This window comes from Vanessa atalanta, chromosome 9, assembly GCF_905147765.1.
Source record: "Vanessa atalanta chromosome 9, ilVanAtal1.2, whole genome shotgun sequence".
NCBI lineage: Eukaryota > Metazoa > Arthropoda > Insecta > Lepidoptera > Nymphalidae > Vanessa > Vanessa atalanta.
The window spans coordinates 6,736,348-6,755,918 of record NC_061879.1 but is presented as its reverse complement, the minus strand read 5'-3'; the positions used below and the strand labels follow the sequence as shown (position 1 = coordinate 6,755,918).

The following is a 19,571-nucleotide window of genomic DNA, read 5'->3' as shown; positions in this document are numbered from 1 at the left end:
CCGATGGTGTGTCTTTTAAATAAATAAATAAATAAATCTCTTTTTAAAATTTCATCGTTGTCAATACTATGTATAAATAGAAAATATATTGTGTTACAGTGTACTCCAATTAACTCTATCCATTTCTATATTGTATTATTAAGATACTAAAAGTCAAAAGAATTTTATTTGGGTGTTTTAGTAGACATTCAAAAGAAACAGGTTATCAACAACGCTACAAATTGGCGGGTATTTTCTATTTTAGCTTTAGTAATATTAGCACTTGCATATTACGTATGCCTAAAATGGCATGCAACAAAAAGGTGATTGATAAAAAAATTGCAGATTTTCCAGTAATATGTTTAGTTTAGTGGTATTAGTATAATTAATATAATATGAAGTTACGTATAATTGGATACAAAATATGTATAATTTAGTATCACTGTAACTCACAGACTGTATATTTACGATGACACTGCTTAAATGGTTTGTTATCATATTTGTCTAATTTCAATGACCTAGCCATATAAAATGAGATAGCACTACTGGCAGCCCGTTGGTGGATAAAATTAGAACTCAACACACAAGTTAAACAACGACTTACGACTAGCTAGTATAAGTGTATTATCTATGCTTACGACTGTATTCTGGCAGGCTGGCAGCACTAACTATCCATTAATCTTGTTTTTTTTTTGTACTGCTAAGTGTAATCAGTAATGTCTTGTTTGTACTTTGTAGTTTATGGGTAATGATAAAACGTACATTTTATTTTGTATATACCTAGTTAAAGTTTAAATAAATATGAGTTATTATTTATACGGTAAATAGGTCAGGACATTTTTATGTGGTTTATTTTTTTATATTAATTTTGAAACCAATAAAAGTTAAAAGTGCCTTTCTTATTAGGTATTTTAATTGGTAATTAGCTGTATAATAAGGATATAGATTCGGGATACAATGCTTACCGTTAATAAAGTTTTAAACTCCAACAATTTACGTATAAAAAATGTAACTGTGATTCGAAACATTACAAAAAAAGTGAAAAATGTAAGAGATGTAGGTTATCAATATTTACAAAGAAGTAAAGTCCCCACAATGCATTTCCAAAAGTCATTACCGCGCTTGCCCATCCCGGAATTAAATAATACTCAAGATAGATATTTAAGTGCATTGAAACCTTTACTTACCAATGAGCAATACTCTGAAGCTGTCAAAAGAACTAATAGTTTTGTAACAAATGAGGGTAAAGAATTACAGAGAAAACTTGTTGCTAAGGACAAAGCTAATAAACATACCAGTTATATCTCGGATTACTGGTTTGATCTATATCTAAGAGATCGTGCTCCACTGCCAATCAATTATAATCCCCTTTTGGTATTTCAAAATGATACTAGGCCAGAATACAATGATCAGCTGATAAGAGCAACTAATCTTCTAGTAAGTGCTGTAAGATTTATGTTGTCTCTAAGAGAACAAATTCTTGAACCTGAAGTATTCCACTTGCAACCCAAAAAAAGTAACACTTCTTTATTCAGAACTATTACTGGTTTACTTCCAGAAAGTTTATCATGGTAAGAAATTATTCGATTGTTCTTATTTTTATTTTTTTGCATATTATCATGAACATTTTTTATATCTGAAATATTTTATCAAAAATTTGAAGAAAAAATAGAGAATGCTATTCTAGATACCTTTACACAAGTGCTTAAACAACATTACAATATTCAAAGTTATAAACCAATTTTGATGAACAACGTTTAATTTAATATTTAATATTAAAAACAAAGATTATTTACAGGATTTAAGTAATTAATATGTAATTACACACAAAATATCTTCTAAAATATTATATTATGTGTTTGTAATTGTTATATAAAATTATCGTTTCAATTTAATCTATTATTTCAGGTACGGTGCATATTTATTTAAGGCTTTTCCTTTGGACATGAGTCAGTTTGGAGGTTTATTTAATGCAACTCGTCTGCCTTTGTTAAATAAAGACAAAATTTTCAAAGATCCAACTTGTAATCATGTGGTTGTTCAGAAAAATGGAAATTTTTACATCTTTGATGTATTAGACTCTGATGGTAATTATAATATTCAAATATGTTTTTTTTTTTTAAATAAGTGAAAAATTTATGTTTAAATACTTTTCATATGTTTTGTAAAAATATTTGAATTATAAATATTTTATTTAACTTGGTAATTCTAAAATGTTCCTGATCCATTATAGTTTGATTGAGCACTCAAATTAAATATTACTTTATTTTTTGACATGCGACTAAATGTCATTTCTACTTAACTGTGTTATAAAGCACATTCAAAATCAAGATAGTGATGAATTAAATATCTTTTTCAATTATATAAATATTTTATAAACACATACAAACATTATTTTTATTTGTATGGACCATGTGAGTTGCACACCCACTATTTAATTTTTATTTGTTTGACGTAACTCATAATAATCAGCTTGTTACTGTGAAAGTTGAAAATAAGGTTGTATATTTTATCTATATGTTGATCACATATTGAATATTTGTATTTTACAGGCAATATTTTATCACCTTCTGAATTTTTGGGAAATTTATCAAACATTATTAATGATAATTCTCCAAAAGCCACCCATCCAATAGGAATACTGACTAGTCAAAATAGAAATGAATGGGCTAATCAAAGGAAACATTTAGAAGAAACTGGAAATCATGAAGTATTAAGAAAAATTGATTCTGCTATTTTTAATTTAGTATTAGATGATTTCATTATTGGAGATAATAAACATAGAATATTGACACAATTTTTACATGCAGATGGGCTAAACAGGTAAAATAATGATTTCTTTAATTAGAATCAATGCCTTGTTCAAATGGGTCTAAAAGTTGAGACATCTCTATTGGTTTTTATACTCACCTGGAATCAGGTGCACAAATATTAGGACAAGTTTCAGAAGAAAAAGCTATAAAAAATTTGATGGAAATTTTACAAATGGTATTGGATGTACTAAGAGGCCTGAACAAAGCCCTACCAATAACCTGAAACATAGCAATACAAAGTACTGCAGTTTGGTAGTAAAATAACGGGTAAGTAGGTCACCCAGAACCTGAGACGGCCTGCATGAAGCCTTACCACCATACTATTCACATCAAACAAACATCAGATGCATAATGACATCTTACATTTTTGTAGCCGACTGACTTATGTTTTTGTTTATTATATATTGAATTTAAATGAACTGCCTAATAATTATGATTAATTTTCATTACAGATGGTTTGACAAATCATTCAGTATGATAGTGACTAAAGATGGTGTGTCTGGTATTAACTTCGAACATTCATGGGGTGATGGAGTTGCAGTCCTTAGATTCTTCCAAGATATTTATACAGAAACTACAACTAATCCTTTCATAAGCCCAGATACAAAGCCTTCAAATAACAATATTACAGTTAAAAAGTTAGGTATGTTTATTTTTCATAATAAAAGTGTAATACTATAACTGTTGCTTTGAAGCTGATATTTCTAATTATGTATATGTATATCAAAAATAATAATTTATATGTAAACATTTAACTTGCATTATTACTTATTTTAAAGGAACTGCTTGCCTATAAATAAGTTTTGTCTAAGCTATAGTATGGAAAATAATGAAAAAAAAATTATATTTGAACAAACTCAAAATGAGCATGGAGCAGTTAAAGAAAGCTCGTTTTTGACTGCAGATAAAATGACTCTCATTTGCAAAGGTTGATTAAAAAATTATAATAATATAACATAATATAATGAATTAATAATATTATTTTAATTGCAGTTAATACTACATAAAATGAATTTATATTAACTGCAACCTTAAATAATTTATATTGTACAAATAACATTTTCTTTAATGTATAGGTACTGAAGTCTTACAAATGCCTGATTCTAAAAAGTTTTTTTACAGAATTCAACATTGATGATAAATCAAAGAGTTTTGTTGAGAAGGCCAAAATGGAATACAAGGATTGGTGTGATTCTTTAAGCATTGACTATATTTTATATGAAGGTTTAACAAAAGGAGCTTGTAAGAAATTTAAAGTTAGTCCTGACTGTATAATGCAGCTTGCATTTCAGGTAACATCTATCTTAAATATTTTCTTTTTACCTAATTATATAATAATAATATACACATATGAATATTTCTTAATAATGTAAATGAATAAAAATAACCTCTTATGGCAGTATATTTCCAAGAACAAGGCTTCTATATAACTGTTCTAGTTCTGTAAGTGTTCATCCGAAGAGCACAAAGTGTTAAAGAGTCAAATACGAAAGGAAAAAATTATTAATTGGATATAAATTATTTTAGGCTGCATATCACCTTATAAACGGTAAATTTGTGGGCACATATGAATCATGTAGTACATCTGCCTTTAAGCATGGACGAACTGAAACAATGCGACCATGTACTGATAAAACAAAGGTAAGATGATATAATTATATATTTATTGCGGTGAATTTTTTCAACAGAGATGTAACATATGTATCACAAACATGTATAGACATTCTATTTCCTCACTCTCATAATCCTACTGATTGAGAATCTGACTATATATATGACTAGTGAGAGTGCAGGCACCTATTTAAACTCTGTGCTTCCAAACTCAAGGCTCACTCAGACTTTATGGTCAGAACCCAATAAGGTTTTATCATCATTATGTTTTTTAAAAAAATTTTTTGGCTTTGCATTATTATGATAGATAAAACAACCCATCTTAATACACCAACTAGCAATATTTTTATTAAGGATCAAATTCTGATAGTCGAATTTAAATATTAACAACAGAAATTTGACTGACATGGAATTGAAAATTTTGCTTTAAAGTATTCATTCTATTTATATATTCATACTTTACTCATGTAAGTAATGAATTTGCTCTAAAAGATACATTATATCCAGAATAATAAAAAATATATAATATTTGTTATAAACTTTTTAGGCATTTTGTGAAATACTCCACTCAAACAAACCATCATATCAAGAACTTCGTTCAATAATGCAAGAGTGCTCTTCATATCATTCGGAATTAGTGAAGCAGGCAGCTATGGGTCAAGGGTTCGACCGTCATATGTTTGCATTAATGAAGATAGCAGAAGAGAACAACATGCCAAGACATGAGCTATATGACTCTTATGAATATAAGTTCCTTAATAAATCAATTCTAAGTACTAGCACTTTGTCCGCGCCTAGTGTTTTGGCTGGAGGTTTTGGTCCTGTTGCTAAAGAAGGATTCGGCATTGGGTAATTTTCTATTCTATCCATCATTTTTGTCTAATTAAATATTTTTTGTCTTTTTTTTGTCTGAAGCATAATAAGATTTCACAAAAACAATTCAGATATTTATTTGTGAGAATTATTCATATTTCGTATTTATTTGAATGATAAATTTTCAATTTCAGGTACTCTGCTTTTCCTGATAAGCTTGGAGCAGCCGTAGCAAGCTATAAAGCTCATAACAACAGCACACAGTTTGTCGAAGCTTTACATAAGTCCTTTGTTGATATTACAAAAATTTTATCGGGATAGTAGAAATAATATATTTATTTTTAAATTTTTTGACAATCGTTTTGATTGTCTGCATTATATATAGGGCTTTATCAATATTAAAATCTATAATTATTGTATAAGATGATCATTTAAAGAAATCTAGAATCATATTTACACTCTTTATTATATATTTTAATGACACATATGCATATGAAATATATATTTTTATATTAAATGATTATTGTATTTTTGAAGTGATACTGAATTTATTGCAACTTTATATATGTATATAACAAAAGAAATTTCACCACATTCACTTTTACTGAATTACACTAGCTTTATAGTTTTAGATGGGGTTTGTATTTTCTAAACTAATAATAATAATTGTACTCTAGTGCTGACTTTTACAGACTTAAAATTATCCGGTGGCTTAAATAGAAACTAATTTAGTGCAGCCCTCTTTATTAATATATAATATTTATCTTTTGTATTAATCTATTTTGTTTTATATTTTTTTTATATGACCTTTATAAAATGTTAGGAAAATGTTGATTCTTTTAAATTTGAATCACAGTAAAATTTATTATTTTTCTATAAATTTCACTGCAATTCACATAATCCAAGGCAAGGAGATAAGTACTTGTCTTTTATAAATTGTCTTAATATAGCAGTTATATTTCGCTGAAGAAATGTTGTAAATCTAAATATAAATCTATTTTTTTACTAAATGTTAAGTGTCATTAAGGTTTTGCATTTTTATATTTTTAAAAAATAATTTAAGGTAAAGCATTTTTAAACTTGTTATTTTAAATAAAAATATACCACACGTTTTAAAGTTAATTTTCATTTCCAATTACAATTTCACAATCCTAATATACCTAAATATAAACCGCACCTAAAAATCCTTTCCTCCTCGTAAAACTAAAAAAAAGCTAAGGCAAAGTCAAAAATAGAATAGATGCGAAAGAATCCATAATTTTATTAAATTAAACAGATCGAATGGTTTTTGCAGTCCTGCGAATACTTCGATTAATCAAACCCATTCAATAAATCTTTGATCGATCATTGGCTAGGTAATACAATACTATAATTAAACTACAAGATATTTTTGTGCTACCTAAAACGCCACAAAGAAAAGGGATAAAATACCAAGGCGCCTTTTATACTAACATCAGCCGAATGGAAAGCTCAGGGAAATGAAAAAATAAAATTAAAGAAGAGAAAGCAGAAGGCGTTAAAAAGAGAAAAAAAAGAAAACAACTGAAATTGACAAAAGAGCAGAACGTGTCCAAAATGTTACTTTTGGAAGATATTTATAAACTTGACAAAGGCAATTTGGAAGCTGTACTTAAAAATATTAACAAAGAAAATCAGAAAGCAAGTACTAACAAAAATTATAGAACAGCTGACATAGAAAAATTATTGACTGAGACTGATTCAGATGACTAAAGTGACTTAAGAATGACTTATGATCACAATCGATTAAAGCTGTAGGTAAATGTAATTAAAAGGAAGTTAAAGAGGCGTAAGCTAAAATTGTTCTATTTTTTATTTAAGCCTCATTTAAACACATCGCAGTTAAAACAACGGAATTTAATGCAATGCAATGCTTGTTGACGTATTCCCGAACTGCTATGTAATCTTGAAAATATATTTAACTTTACCTATCGCAAGTATATGAAGCCGAGCGGTGCTTTTCCAGGATGGCATATATCTATACAGATAATAATATTGGAGTATCTGTTTGTAATATTAAAATAATAACAGTTTATTAAATGCAAATGTATGTATTCACGGTACATATACCAAAATAACATTTTTACAATTTTTGTTTGTCTGTCTGTTTGCTCCGGCTAATTTCTGGAATGGTTGGACCAATTTTGACCAGACGTTCACTGGCAGATAGCTGATGTAATAAGGAGTAAGTAAGGCTACTTTTATATTAGAATTATATATAAAATAATAATAAAGTCACGCTGCAATGTCCAAAAACTGTCCAGCACCGCGCGCATGCCACCACTCCGTCACGTCACGTCACGTCTGCCTCCCACCAACGACTTAATGTCACAAAAGCTGCCTAATACAGAATTAATAAGTTATAGTAAAATCTGGGAACTTAACAATAACGATTTTATTAAATGAAACGCGCACGAAGTCGCGGGCACAGCTAGTAGAGAATAAATAACCACCATTTATCCGTTTTGTCTTTAAATGTAGATTTAACTAAGAACCTAGAATGTGAGGAGCAAATTAATGAATTATCCAAAGGAAAGTTGCTTTGTACGTTGTTACGGTTTACGGATGTATAAAACTAAGGAATAATGTAATAAAAATCAAATATTTTACTGTCTCATTTTTTTCTATACTTTCAGTAATTAGGTGGGCCCCTAAGTAGTACTAGCCCAGGGTCCAATAAATTCACGGTCCGGCCCTGGAAACTCACAAGTTCGATATTGATTGCTTAAGTTGTTATTGCCCAAGTAAAACATTATGCTCAATTACAGAAAAACATATAATTATAACTACCTACTTGTACTCATTCAAAAATAGCTACACAATAAAGTTTATATTAAAACTTATTTATTTCATTTATTTTAGTTACAAATTTTAATCTTACACAAAAAATGCGCGGTTGCCGAATGTTTTAACTTTAAAAATGCATAGCTATATTTAGCGAGTACGTGTCTGCATCAATTGAATTGCAAAAATCCGTGTAAGCAGTTATGCAATAAATTATGATTCATATCTATATCAAATTATAAGAGTATATAAGTATAGAGAATAGTATTATAAGAATAAGGTAGTGTTATGATGTATCGTAAAATTAAAATAATATATTGCACCAATAATGCATTCTCAACTGACCAGACTTGTGAGTCGGTAAAGTTAATTCAGCGACGACTGTTATCGATCTTCCCGCTTTCATCCTGTAAAGGACACATATTCATAGTAGTTCCATATTTTAAAACGATTCATTGTCATTTTATTTCAAACTTGTAAATATATATTTAAAGATTTTTATGTTATTTAAAACAATGGACATAAAAAAAATACTAAAATCCTTTAGAATAAATAACGAATATATAATATTCATGTTGAAAACACTTTAGGCCCAAACATTCCGAATAAAATGCTTAATAAGAATGAACGAGTCTCCAAATGAATTTATGTTATACTTTCAATGTATATTTTCTTACATTAGAATATACTTCAGACAAAAATATATATTGAACATTGTAATTTTTACCATTAAGAAAAGATAAAGTAGATAGATAGATAAGATTCACCAAAACTGTTTTTGATAATTGAGATAAATTATTTTAAAATTATAATATTCAAAAAGAAAGTGATGAAATGTGAAATTTAAGTCCTGACTATGAATACTATACGATATCATGTCCGATATCGACGGCGTTCCAATTTACGTTCGTACGTACGGTTTTGTGTTTGTAAGAGGCTCACATTTTTATGTTTTTTAAGATCAAACAATTAAAATAGTTTCAGAATATACTGATTTGAGAATAAGTGATGTCATTTCAAGCTTTGTACTATTAAAAACTTTATTTTTAAAAAGGAGAGTTAAAAATACGAACATAAATGGAATGTTGCATGAACCATTGTGGCATTGGAAGTATGAAAATGTCAAAGTTCATTGTAAGATAGAGTAGTTATGATTTTCTGAAAAAAATCACATAATGTATCTATTTAATAGTCGGGTTAATAGTAATAGTAATTTAAAAACTATGGCGGTGTGAAAGATTGTTATTAAATTCGGACAGGTCATGATTTTACATATATTGTTTTAGTAAGTATACAACAATATTGAATTTTGTTGCGTAGATTTTATAATTAAGTTAATGAATATTTAGATGTTATTATTAAAGGAAATAATTCTAGCCAAACTCCTGTATCTTTTAACTTTAACTTTTATTGGTATAGTAATTTATCATAATTATTAACTCACATAAAATAGAAATAAAATTACATACATACATATTACAAATAAAATTGTCTTATACGATGTTCGTAAATTAAACATAAAATAGTTCATGAAATTTAAGTGAAATTAATTATTTCCTTTTCACAACGGTTTAATAGTTAGCTAAAAGTGTAATTAAAATTATTTATTTTAGAACTATCTTTGTTTCAGATTATTTCTATCCAAATAAATACAAATTATCAAAGATGTTGATTAAAGAATACAGGATTCCTCTCCCACTAACTGTGGAGGAATATCGAATAGCTCAACTTTATATGATAGCTAAAAAAAGCAGAGAAGAAAGTTCAGGTGAAGGGAGTGGTGTTGAGATAATTGTAAATGAACCATATGAAAATGGTCCCGGCGGAAAAGGTCAGTATACACAAAAGATTTATCATGTTGGTAGTCATTTGCCAGGATGGTTTAAGAGTCTTCTTCCTAAATCAGCTTTGACTGTCTCTGAGGAAGCATGGAATGCATATCCTTATACAAAAACTAGGTACACATGTCCTTTTGTTGAAAAATTTTCACTTGAAATAGAAACCTATTACTTCTCTGATAATGGCCACCAGGACAATGTATTTAAGTTGACTGGAAGTGATTTAAAGAATAGAATAGTTGATGTTATTGATGTAGTGAAAGATCAGCTTTATGGTGCTGATTATGTTAAAGAGGAAGATCCAAAACTTTTTATTTCTCAGAAATGCAATAGAGGGCCTCTTTCTGATTCTTGGCTAGAGGAGTACTGGCGGGAAGTACAAGGTAAAACACAACCATTAGCAAATGGAAAGTCACTTATGTGTGCTTATAAACTCTGTAGAGTTGAATTTCGTTACTGGGGAATGCAAACAAAACTGGAAAAATTTATTCATGATGTGGCTTTACGAAAAACAATGTTGAGGGCTCACAGACAAGCTTGGGCGTGGCAAGATGAGTGGCATGGTTTAACCATGGAAGATATTCGAGAAATTGAGCGCCAGACTCAATTAGCGTTACAAAAGAAAATGGCTGGTGAAGCTGGTGAAGAAACTGACTTATCTGAAGAAAATTCAAAATCTTTAGCGGCAACAATGAGTAGCCTTGAGAAAAATGAGGACTCAGAAACTCCATTATCTACTAAGAAAAACACTTTAGAACAAAGAACACAAAAGAGTTTAAGTCCTGAAAGCACTCCACCATCTGAACCTAAAACAGCTTTAAAATCGAGCCTCAGATCATCATCTTCAGGTTCCCTTAAGAGCTTGCAAACTCAAGTTGCAAATTGGAGAATGGAAACATTAGTAAGAGAATCAGAGACAGAAACTGGTTCAGAAGATGAATTTTATGATTGTGAATCGTCTTTTAATAAATGGTCTTCCATGTGTTCCCTCGATGAAGCTGATATTGATATATCCCCTACACAAGACAGAGATCATAATCAAGACGACAGTATATTTAACCCATCTTTCTTAAAGCGTGTTACCTCAGAAAGAGGTTCACGACGGATTATAAATTTTCAAAGTCACCACAGTATAGATGGATGTCCAGAAACACCTGTTCATAGTTCATGCCCGACAACAGTCCTGATTCTTGTTTTTCATGCTGGCAGTGTCCTTGATGCAAATATAGATATGACTGCAAAAAAATCTGATGTTACAACATTTAAAGGAGCCTTCGAATCTGTTATGCGTCAGCACTATCCAACATTAGTTGGTCATATCACTATAAAATTAGTATCATGTCCGTCAATTTGTACTGAAGCTCTAGGAGTATTATCAACTTTAAGTCCGTACAGTTTTGACTGCTCGCCCTCTACGAGTGAGACACCTTCACTAACAAATGATCTCATACCAATTGGTGCCATACCACTCATAGCAACATCATCTCCAGAATATTATGAATATGTTACAAAAACAATTGTATCTGCAAATATGGTTTACAATGAATTTATAAAATCCGACGATGGAAAAGGATTCAATGGACAAGTGTGTATTGTTGGGGATAGCATGGGTTCTGTTCTGGCTTATGATGCACTCTGTCGAACCTTGCAATATCAGTCTCGACATGACAGTGAAAACAGTATTTTGGATACTGAAATAACAATTCCAAATGAACCTTCCGAAAATTATTTGAATAAGTCTCACCTTCAAGCTCCTATCCCTAGGAGACGGTCATCTACGGCTAGTGATAATCAGACAAAACTAGAGTTTGAAGTCAGTGATTTCTTTACATTTGGGAGTCCACTTTCATTAATATTGGCCTCAAGGAAAATATCTGATGAAAAGTTCAAAGAGATTGTTAAACCACCAGTCCAACAACTATTTAATTTATTTCATCCTACCGACCCTGTAGCTTCTAGACTGGAACCTCTCCTATCAGCTCGTTTTACAAATCTTCCACCTATAAATGTTGCAAGATACGCTAAATATCCATTAGGAAATGGTCAGCCATATCACTTAATGGAATTGATACAAAGCCATCCAACCTTGTTTGGAGATCATTTACAAATGCCACCGACTCCAGTTCTACGAAGACTATCAGAAGCATCAGTTCAAAGTACTGTTAGTGGCTTAGCTGATAATATTCCATTAATTACGATGAATGCTCTTCAGCAAAGATGGTGGGGTACGAAGCGACTTGACTATGCTCTGTATTGTCCTGAAGGATTGGCAAATTTTCCTACAAATGCACTACCGCATCTCTTTCATGCTAGTTATTGGGAAAGTTCCGATGTTATAGCATTTATATTACGCCAAGTTGGTCATTTTGACTTGGCATTATATGGTCAATCAGATGATAAAGAAAGTGCAATGTTTAAGCCCGGCCAAGATAAAGAAAAGTGGATGAGAAAGAGAACTTCAGTTAAATTAAAGAATGTTGCAGCTAACCACAGAGCCAACGACGTCATTGTAATGGAAGGTTGTCCTCAAACATTTATAGCTCGATTTATGTATGGGCCACTGGATATGATCACTTTGACTGGTGAAAAAGTAGACATACATATGATTAAAGACCCACCTGCCGGAGAATGGACATTATTATCTACAGTGGTAACTGACAAAACTGGAAGAATTTCTTATACGCTATCAGAAAAACAAAGCGTAGGTTGCGGAATTTACCCCGTAAGGGTAGTAGTGCGGGGCGATCATACAAGTTGTAATTTTCACCTGGCAGTTGTTCCACCACAAACTGAATGTGTAGTTTTTAGTATCGATGGTTCGTTTACTGCCAGTGTATCGGTTACAGGACGAGACCCTAAAGTTAGAGCCGGGGCAGTAGACGTAGTGAGGTTTTGGCAAGATTTGGGATACCTAATCCTTTACATAACAGGAAGGCCAGACATGCAACAAAGAAAAGTTGTCTCCTGGCTAGCTGAGCACAATTTCCCTCATGGCTTAGTATTTTTTTCGGACGGATTTTCAACCGATCCTTTGGGACATAAAGCTGCACATTTAAACAATTTAATAACAGAACATGGTGTTATTATGCACGTTGCTTATGGTTCAGGAAAAGATATAAGCGTTTATCACAATTGTGGATTATCACCGAAACAAATTTATGCCATTGGAAAAATAAGTAAGAAATATAGCAACATGGCAACAACATTAAGTGACGGATACGCATCTCATTTAGCCGACTTGAAACAACCGGGTGCGGTGAGACCGGCCAGAGGAAATGCTCGCCTTCTTGTTCCACGGCGTTTGTTAGCACCGGTGACTACGTCTGCTGCGACGCGAGGCCGCCGTTAATTACTAACCTATGTGTACCATGTCCCCGATAAATATAATGTAAGTACATTTCAATATTAGCAGATTTTTTGTTAATTAATAGTAACAGAATAAATATTTGTTAAATACCTATGTATCTACATATTTTAAGTTATACATGTCTATCCTATATTAAATTGTATACTTTTCATAGTAAACTTCGCGTATTCAATGTTATTGTAAAAATGTAGCGCTTTAAAAGATACATAATATTACAATAATGAAAAATTAATTAGTTTATCGTCACTGTGTACCTTACTAATTTATTAAAAAGTATTGTCTATAAACGTCACGTAGTTTACTCGGTTACTTATTAACTAAATTGTTATTGTACGTAAATTCTATTGTTAATCAATTTTAAGGCTGGAAATCTCCTAATCCAATGATTTTAATAAATATATATAACTCTAGTCTTTCTAATTTACATATTTAATAGTATTGTGAATCGGGGCTTATATTAATATGCCTATTAACTTGCTCTAAATGTTATATAATCGCGCTTTGCTATTTATTAAAAAAAAAAAACAAAGATACGTAGTATTAAGTCAGCTTGATATTAAAATGAATATCGTATTCTCCCCTAAACTGTACCTGTGTATGTAACATATAGATCTGTATTACTATTTTTGGATATGTGTTTGTGTTCTATTTAAGAATTTTACAGATATGCTATGTGTAGTATGAGTTTCGACCTTGGGCTATTTGACACTTTATTTAAATTGAACTAAAGCTATCTGTTGTGTTATAGTAAAGTTGAGTAGAAATTAAAAAAATATAGTTTTATATTTGTTTTTACAAACGCACTAATGAAATCGATTAATTGATGTTACAAAACATGATAACTAATTGTGACCTTTACTTCTTTTAGTAACAATTATATATTGATTGTTACTAAAAGAATTCGCAAAAATCCACTAATCCATTATTTCACACTGTATTAACTAAATGCATTTTTAGATTAAAATATCATATACATATGTATAGCCTATTCCACTGGAAATAGGAAAAAAACCTTACTTATTTATAAGAGTTTTTGATTAGTAAATATTTATTTATAATATAATACCATTGTACATAACTACTTATTTCCATTTTTATTTTACTTCCAAAATGCCGATAACAGTTTCGTCGACGTTCAAAACGCCATTTTTTTTTGCAAATCCATAGTGAATATCATAGATTAATCAAGCTCTCGACCAATGAAATCCCGTCAATTTGATGACAAATGTTGTTTATTTGGCTTTTTTCCTGTTATGGTTGGAATAGACTATATGTATGTCAAGTAGCCTAATTTTACAATATATATTTTTATTATGTATATATACCATAATACAAATTATTCTAAATAACATAATATTATTATTTACAATATGCGTTATAAATATTTAATATGAAAATATTCCAGGAATGTAGACGTGGTTTAAGAATTTAAGATAAACTGAATATTGATGTTAATGTTTAAAAACTTCCATGTAACACCGAAATTAGCTCATATTTTTATTGTGCACATCTATGTCACAGTACCTTCCGAATGATTTTCATTCGCCTCTTTTTATAATAAAAAAAAATGAACTGCAATTTTCGATGTTCAAAAATTAATATATAATATTAAGCTAGACGCCGTGAAAATATTGATATTAAGTACATTTCTTGTTATTTATGCATACTCATTAATTCATTATACAAAAATATATTCATTCTAGTTATAAACTTTGTAGAGTTATGATTATAACGATTTATAAAGCTTAATTTCTGACTTTAATAATTGACAATGCAAAATTTTAATGCACTATTTAATGTTGAAACATTATGTACAATTGATTATTGTAAATATTAGATTCAAGAAAAACCTGGCAGACCGGTATGATTTTATTATTTTTATGTATTTAATTATTTTTCTTTTGGCTTTTGTAAAGGTTCAAATTAAGTGTTCCAGTTACCCTATACAATAATCGTACAACCTATGTACAATTACGAGTGAATATGATATTAACTGTGTTATTTTCGTTTTCTTTAATATTAAAAATAAAAGGATGGTGTAACTTATCACACAATATTTCATTAAATTCAATACTGTAATAAGATACTTCTAATATTCCATTTGAGTATTGTTTGTGATAAAAAACATTAAAATTAGACTATTCAAAAATATAATTGAAAATTATTATTTTTAGTTATTCATTATCAAATTACATAAAACTTATAGTTCTTTAATTTTGTCTACTTATATTAATAAAGGACAATTTTTAAACTCTGCTTCAGTCAGATCTATAGAATCTAAATAATTTTTATTTAGATTCTAAATTTCATTTAATTAAAGTACAATTAAATTATTTGTAATATTAATAATTGGCTTTATAAATGGTGTGTGCATTAAATAACGTGGTTTATAAGCAATGATTGAATAAATTGATATTATAAATTATTAGCAAACTTTGACCAAAAATTACATAAAATGATACCTTATGTTTCTTCTCGAGTATATTTAAATTTAACTTTTATTCTTTTATAAAAGAAGGCAGATTATAAATAAAAATAATAATTAGTATTCAATATTCATATTGATTAGTAAGTATATACTATCATTTTCTATGTAATTACCTATATATTATGTTTATTCTTTGAATGATTTTTTTTTTCTATTCTACCAATAATAATTCACCAATTTAATTAATTTTATTTGTTGTATTACGTCTAATCAAGAACATTTACTATTTATTATGAATATCAAAATCAATCAAATTAACATAAAGTCAAAAATTTTATCTTAGCTCATGTTTTTTCTTAAGTTTAATAAAAAAAGAATTAATTAAAATGAAGTATAAATATTGCGTAAAAAGTTACAAAGCTATATAGTTTATTATTTTCAACGTATTGTTTTACGGGTATTCTCTCTAAACTTACGGTAACTTTATTATGCACCTACGCTTTTGTTAATATTAAACATGGATGGACTGAAATAGTTTATGATATAAATTGTTTACGTGAACGTAAGCATCTCTCTTGTCTACTGACTTTCGTAAACTAAATCTACTCGAATTCTAAAATTAACTGTCTAGAAGGTTTTTTTAATATATTTACGTAACATTCTATATTTTTAAGGTCTGCATTCTTCGGATGATGCAATAAGTCAAACGGAATGTTAATTATTTCTTTTCCCTTAAATGCGTAAACTTCGGAAGAGTCCTTATAAGTATTTATTTTATTTCATTAGCATTGTTTGCCTATTGTGTACATTTTGTTTAAAATCCTGCTTAGATGTAATATTAATTAGAATGTTATCTCTAGTCAAGTTATTACAAAATGAACTTTGAACATTATACTGTAGGATTTTTTTTACTATAAGATTTCTCCTAAAGTATTAAAACATTATTGTTAAAAAATATACTTAGAAACATTTCATAAAAGGGAGAGACATAAATCTCACAGCATATTGAAGACGTTTGTATGATTGGAACTCGGTTATATTTCTATTATTGTGTTAAATAAATGAAAAAGATCTGATCCATTCGAGAATAACTCCGTCTCTGTATGTAAATAGTAGTGAAGTTTGAAATGTTGAAGTAGGTAAATAAGCGGACTGATATAACTCTTGGAAACTGTTAAAGCGAAGATTAAAATATGGCGTACAACAAATTACAACACGAAAATATGTTTACGAAATTGCACACCATTATGCATTTTTTAACGTGTATTTTTATATAAAATACTTATTTGTTTACACTCTTTCTCTTCATATATTTAAAAAAAATACGTTCGTAGATATAACGTGGTGTGTATCAATCTCATTCCTACTTTCTTAAGATTAATTATTATACACATGCTATTTGACGTATGTCTATACATATTTATTTTTTTCTATTAGGTATAAATTGATATTTATTATAAATTTTGAAATTGATATCTTACAATCTAGGTATTAATAAGAGCTCTTACATGTGTATTAAGATCTCACCTGTTTTTGTACGGTTTCTCGTGCGAGGCCGGCTCGTTATTTGTATAAAAATGTCTGTGTGGAAATTGGATCGATAAAGATTTGTAATTTATATCTTATTACACTTTTAAACTAGAACACTATATAAAAAAGGCAAAAACGTGTTTCTATCGGACATTGATATTATGATAGATAAGAGCGGATTATTGAGTGTCATAAATTCTGGATATTCTAAAAATATATTTATAAATAGTAAAAATAATCATTCGTTCTATATGTAATTGTTGTTTGAGTATTTTATATTCAAACGGTAAAATCCTATTTTGTCAACTGATTTATAAATGTATAGAGGTGAGGGTTTAAAAATATGTAGTAATTATAAGATTACGGGCATTGTTCATTTGAATTAGATATTTTTGATGTTTTAGTAAATAGGTAAGATTATATTAGCGTCGGTAACACTATTTAAAATAACCTTGGTATATTTACAATTATTATTTATTTTATTCAAATGATAAATCAATGTAAAACAAATTACTTAATAATTAAAATACTACATTTTTTTGCAATATTTATTTAATCTTTATAATCTAAAGAAAATGTGTTAGGCACATATATTTTAAATAACATACTGTTTTATGGTAACTATATATTGATGATTGATATAAATACAATTTTGAAACAATTGTGAACATAAATTGCCAGTGTATTCGGTTACATGTTTATCTATGTTATGTAAATTTAATCTTCCTTGAGTTCCGCGCTAGCTTCAATTCCTTTTGTATTAGATGTATTAATTATTGTAACTATGTGTGGATAAATAAATTATTGTTGTTGGCTCTAAGAGTTTGTTTGATTAAATCGCACGATCACCACGCATGGCAGAACTCGTTCAAGATATCTTCCTAACCGACTGAGAAATTTTAGAGAAGAAGTTTGTACATAAGTATTTCTATAGATTCAAAAAACGTCATTGATATGAATTGTTGGGTCATTTCGTAGTAACTAATGTTTTAAATGGTACGCAATACTGCATTGTGAATAAGTTGGCATATGAATTACATGTTGATTGCATATAATTATGAACATAACGGGATATGCAATTAAAATTCCTGATGTTAGGTTGTCTCGCTGCCGATGTGAATTAGCAATAAGAATAATGTATTTCATTATTATTTTTATTCACACAGTCGCAGTATGTAACTTGCCCTAACCATGTTAGTGTTATGTCACTAGAATTTTACTGGCTCATACACCATTACCTGCACTACTACGGTTATACGCACTTCTATTCAGATTTTTCACAATAAATTACATAAGAATAAGGTAAATAATATGAATAAAGACTATAGGTATATACTTGTACATAGGTTCATTATATCAGGCTGAATCGACAGCTTTTGCTACATCGAAAGAGAATGTGAGTTCAGATCGAAAGTAGAATTGATCGGTTATGAAAAGATTATATATTACATAAAGAATATTAACATTTCATGTAACCTGTGTTAAACTGATGGGTACCACAAAAGAAGAATCTTCGGCTTACCTGGCTTGTAAATACTGATAACGGCAACCTCCTATTGATCCGTGAAGGAGCCCTTAATACAGGATGACTTAAGGGAATCTTGGTGGGTCATTAAGGATGGGTTTCAAGGTAACTAGGTACCCAACTGACATTCCACCGAATGCGAAAAATAATCAATAAATATTAAATGTATTTAATTAAATGGAATTTCAATTCAAAATTATTTAGGAGAGCATTAAAAAATACAAATAGATTATTAATATTTAATGCACATGTTTTAATTGTTTGGTGATGTAAACAGTACATGACAATTTGACAACATAATAAATCATTTACTAGACATTACTACTTATATAATAGATAGTTTGCATGCACAGGATTGGCAATTTGTAGAATTAAAAATATATTTTCACTTAAACTACCAATAAAACTATATAAATGTAATTATATACATATATAATCCTTGTACTTATCACAAAACGGAACTGTGCTTTTTGTATAATTTTAAAATCACTTAAATATATTTGTAATAAGCAGTTCGACACTAGAACAAAATTATCTATTGTCCCTTACCGTCGTATTGATCCTCAATAAAATTGATGATAAGTTAATTTTCCGGACTAATTTACTAATCACTGCCGTTGTCTGAACGCTATCGCGATAATAGCAAACATGTATCGTTGGAAACAAATTTCCTCAATCGCTATATTTTAAAGATAAAACAGTACCTATGTGTAAAAAAACTATTTCACACACTCATAGTACATTTATCAAATTTTATTCATAATTTTTTGTTTTTAGTGTCAGAGATCTAGTTGTACTTATTTTTTTACATAATACATATTTACAATTAATCGAACATCACATCATGTTATTCGAATCATAAGCG

The 19,571-nt window shown here is 29.2% G+C and overlaps 2 protein-coding genes across 3 annotated transcripts; both read left to right on the top strand.

Moving 5' to 3' along the window:
• The first annotated feature begins 642 nt into the window (after nucleotides 1-642).
• Nucleotides 643-6,319, top strand: LOC125066517 (carnitine O-palmitoyltransferase 2, mitochondrial). Of its 2 annotated transcripts, XM_047674618.1 has the most exons (9): nucleotides 643-807; nucleotides 886-1,550; nucleotides 1,888-2,066; nucleotides 2,532-2,802; nucleotides 3,245-3,435; nucleotides 3,915-4,084; nucleotides 4,320-4,433; nucleotides 4,951-5,252; nucleotides 5,411-6,319. In XM_047674618.1, the coding sequence occupies exons 2-9, from the start codon at nucleotides 937-939 to the stop codon at nucleotides 5,535-5,537; spliced, it is 1,968 nt and encodes a 655-aa protein (XP_047530574.1). In that variant the 5' UTR covers nucleotides 643-807; nucleotides 886-936; the 3' UTR covers nucleotides 5,538-6,319. The 2 variants fall into 2 exon arrangements, with proteins under 2 accessions (XP_047530574.1, XP_047530573.1); XM_047674617.1 differs by having other exon boundaries at nucleotides 643-1,550.
• A 2,825-nt stretch (nucleotides 6,320-9,144) lies between these two features.
• LOC125066343 (protein retinal degeneration B) lies at nucleotides 9,145-14,245 on the top strand. The gene is made up of 2 exons (XM_047674393.1): nucleotides 9,145-9,303; nucleotides 9,649-14,245. The coding sequence occupies exon 2, from the start codon at nucleotides 9,684-9,686 to the stop codon at nucleotides 13,203-13,205; it is 3,522 nt and encodes a 1,173-aa protein (XP_047530349.1). The 5' UTR covers nucleotides 9,145-9,303; nucleotides 9,649-9,683; the 3' UTR covers nucleotides 13,206-14,245.
• Nucleotides 14,246-19,571: the final 5,326 nt, after the last annotated feature.